Source organism: Folsomia candida, unplaced genomic scaffold (genome assembly GCF_002217175.1).
Source record: "Folsomia candida strain VU population unplaced genomic scaffold, ASM221717v1 Fcan01_Sc001, whole genome shotgun sequence".
In the NCBI taxonomy this organism is placed as follows: Eukaryota; Metazoa; Arthropoda; class Collembola; order Entomobryomorpha; family Isotomidae; genus Folsomia; species Folsomia candida.
The window spans coordinates 3660587-3664109 of NW_019091193.1; the positions used below are offsets into that span (position 1 = coordinate 3660587).

Below are 3523 nucleotides of genomic sequence, written 5' to 3' on the forward strand. Positions count from 1 at the left end.
CTCATCTGCTGCTGTTGTGAATTTTAAAATTCGCGCACAGTCTCACCTTAACTGTTTGTCTCTCTTTGCTGTAGCAAATCTTTGGGCGAATTATTAAGCGAAAAGAGTTCAGTCAGATTTACTTCGCTAGTTCGCTTAATGCAGCGAAATTTTTAACCAAGCGAATCAAGCGAATTTTTTGAGATGTGACTGAGGAGCCCCATTGTCTTTGGGAGTTGATAATATGTAATACTAATACATTTTATACCGGTAATCTGCGAAGCTCAACAAGCTTCCCTTTTTTCTACTCTCACGTATGTATGTATCTACATACGAACATGACTGGATTTGTGCACTCGACATGCAACTTACATAATGCAATCGTATCCATGGAAACCAGTCTCCTTTAAATTAATCTGCAAAAGTACATATAGCATTCATACTTACTTAATTTTGTAAATAGCTGATCTTGCTGTAATGCAAGTACATATAAGTATGTATCATAAGTATGTAAGATTGGTCTTTAAATACTGGTATTTAGTTGATCCAATCATTCCAATCCAGCAATCTTGACGTCCACACGGGTGCAGCACAGTCACATATATATGCAAATACTAAACAAGCAAACTATAAAAATTAAAACGGTTTGCTAAATTTAGTTTAATATAATTATTGCAAGAATGGAGAGACCATCCAAAACTAAAAGGCTCTTCTGGCTAATGGCTCACCCAAAGGGGAAAGTGAAATTAAGTGTTAAAAGTAAACTTGACTGCAAAGCTGGAATTGGAACGTGGCTGATTTTCGAGTCTAGGAAAAATATTGATCAAGCCTGGGAGAAAATTAAAGATGCCACAGAATCAGGACATCTGACAGATATTGGGGCTAAAGTTTCTACCCGAAGGAAGAAACCGGGTACGATTAAAGCTGCATTAAATTCACTCATAAGTAACTTGCGTCATGGTTGCACTCATGAATCTGTATTACTCTGGTGTAATACAGATTCATGGTTGCACTGCATGGTTAGTAGGCCGTGAAATCATAATGCATCTTAAAGATAATTAGCTAAATATTCCTTGGCGTGTTGCGGATCATTACTTTTGTGTGCTACTCAATTTTATGCGGATGATGAATGCAAAGCCGATTATTATACCATATGTTACCATTTGTTGATGCTTTGTTGTTTGCCCTTACCTTTGTTGATAATATACAATTTTCCTCAAATTTACGAGCAAATGACGACATTGAATATGTAATTTCATAGCTGACTTTGATCTCGCTACTCGATTATTTTTAAATAAATGTACCTTTAAAAATATTTATTTATTTCATGATAACAACTAGTTTTTCACTGAAATTTATGTAGTTGAATTCAGTGGAGGGACCAATGATCACGTAATTTGCGTTTATACCAAGGACACCGAGGATCACAAGGACGCCGTTCGAGATGCCTTGTACAATCTGGGATTTGTCCGCTATCTCCCGTACAAGACGGTCGCTGCCACAGACGCAGGTATACGGATATACACGAAGCAATTTATTACCACAAAAGCTGGACACGATGGTGGCAGTAATTCGATTTCAATATATTATGCATTAACTCATGTAAAAAGTGGAATTCAACTGTAGCCTTTTATGAAGATTTGGAGTACTAAAAGCTTCCATAAAATTGGAATTAGTTGATTTCCAGATTTTGGAAATTTTGTAATATTTAGCTACATTTAAATCATTGGAAACTAGTTTAGAGTACTTGACGGCATACTTCTGGCCTACATTTTTATTGCGGGTGCCTTGTAAAATTATTAGTTGTCTACTAATTTATTACTTACTCCGGCAGATTCAAGTCTTCCACATGCATCAACCTCCAGGAAACGACCTCACCCAAGTCCCTCGTCCTCTGGATCTAACTTAAAACGCATTTCGCTCATGGACCAACCTGAATTTATACCGGGATATTTGGCCCCTCAAATTTGGCCTCCTTCGACCGGAGATCCCATTGAATTTTACACCACAGACAACTCCAGATACAGATACGGCCATGGGCAAAAATACATCCACGTGCAGCAAATGTATCCGACTCCGGGTGATCACACGCCCGATGTATTGTTTCCCATTGAACAAATTGGTCAAGTGTGTCAAGCTTTTTACACGTTATGCAACACGATCCCCACACCGGAAGGGTCTGACGATAAGATAGTCGTCTTGGACGAGGGTTACTTAACTGTTAAAATTTGGGGGGAACGTGTCTCCCAATTCGATGGGAAATTTGCCATCGTGATGCAACACAAGAGGACCAAGAAGAAAGTCCAGTTTCTCCAGTCGCCTTGAATGTATTGTTACAATCGATTGGAATGGTTTCGAATAAGGTCGGTCGTGGGGGAAAGAGACGTCTTCTCGTCGGAAGAGGACCCCACTTCTGAGGAAGATGAGGAAGAAGATGATGATGCCAGTGGGGACGAGGGGGTCAAGATTCGGAAATTAGCGATGATACTGGAGACACTGGTACGGTCGAGGGGGAGGAGTACGTCTACGTAATATGTCTGCAGATGATGACTCTGATTAAGCAATAAATATCTGGTTATTAATTATGCAATTATGAAAAATTTTTCGCTGTGAAACCTTCACATGATAATAAATTTTATCGGTTTTTTTTAAATATTTGGTTCAGTGAGCTTTCATTTTTACTAATGTGCAAACTTAACCAATTCTTATTAGTCTATAGGACTTCATTTTTCACAAGTTTTATAGGAGTTTAAAAATTCGAAACTTATGAGAAAATATTCAACAAAACATCCATACTCCAAATAAATTGAGATAGACATAAATATGCAAAATCAGAATGCGTGTACGTACATATTTACTTACATATTTACATTTTAAATATGTACGTGTGTATTTAGAAGTCTCTATATATTCACGTTAGCAATTAGCATATTTTTAGCAACTTATGTACATACATAGGTGTGTATATGTGGATAGTGTAAAAATATATAAGAGATTTTCTATTTACTTGCATACGTATGTGGCTCAGTTTTTCTCAAGTACTCTCTAAAATTCGAAGTCATGGGGTAGATGAGACAGCTCAACTCTCCCAGTGGCGTAATTCCGTACGCCCGCAAACCAATTTTTGGGATTAAAATTTAAATAATTTTAAAACCAAATAAATATTATTTTGAGCATGCTTTTCAAGTTTAATCAAAATTGGATAATTTTTATTTTTCAAATTTTCATGTAACTGGCTTACGACACTTAATTTCCTGCCATTTAGGCTTCTAGATTTTTTTATACATGCGCCACGTAAGAGCCTGTTATAAGTTTTCTGATTTTTTGATATTTGAATTTTAAAAAACGTTTTCAATTCCCGATGTCAATTTTTTTATACCCTATTCTACAAAGTCAAAGGCATCTATTTTCAGAAATTTGACCTCGGGAAATGAAAACGTTTTGCGCAAATTGATCATCAATTTAGCAGAATTTAGCACTATCTTTTTACAAATTTCAAAAAATTGAAATATTTTGATGCATAAATTAGATCCTGATGAAAATA

General features: G+C 36.3%; 1 protein-coding gene across 1 annotated transcript; it reads left to right on the plus strand.

Moving 5' to 3' along the window:
* The first annotated feature begins 548 nt into the window (after nt 1-548).
* On the plus strand, nt 549-2632 carry LOC118434148. The gene is made up of 3 exons (XM_035846967.1): nt 549-891; nt 1343-1489; nt 1814-2632. Exons 1-3 carry the CDS (start codon nt 660-662, stop codon nt 2302-2304), a joined length of 870 nt encoding a protein of 289 aa, XP_035702860.1. The 5' UTR covers nt 549-659; the 3' UTR covers nt 2305-2632.
* Nucleotides 2633-3523: the final 891 nt, after the last annotated feature.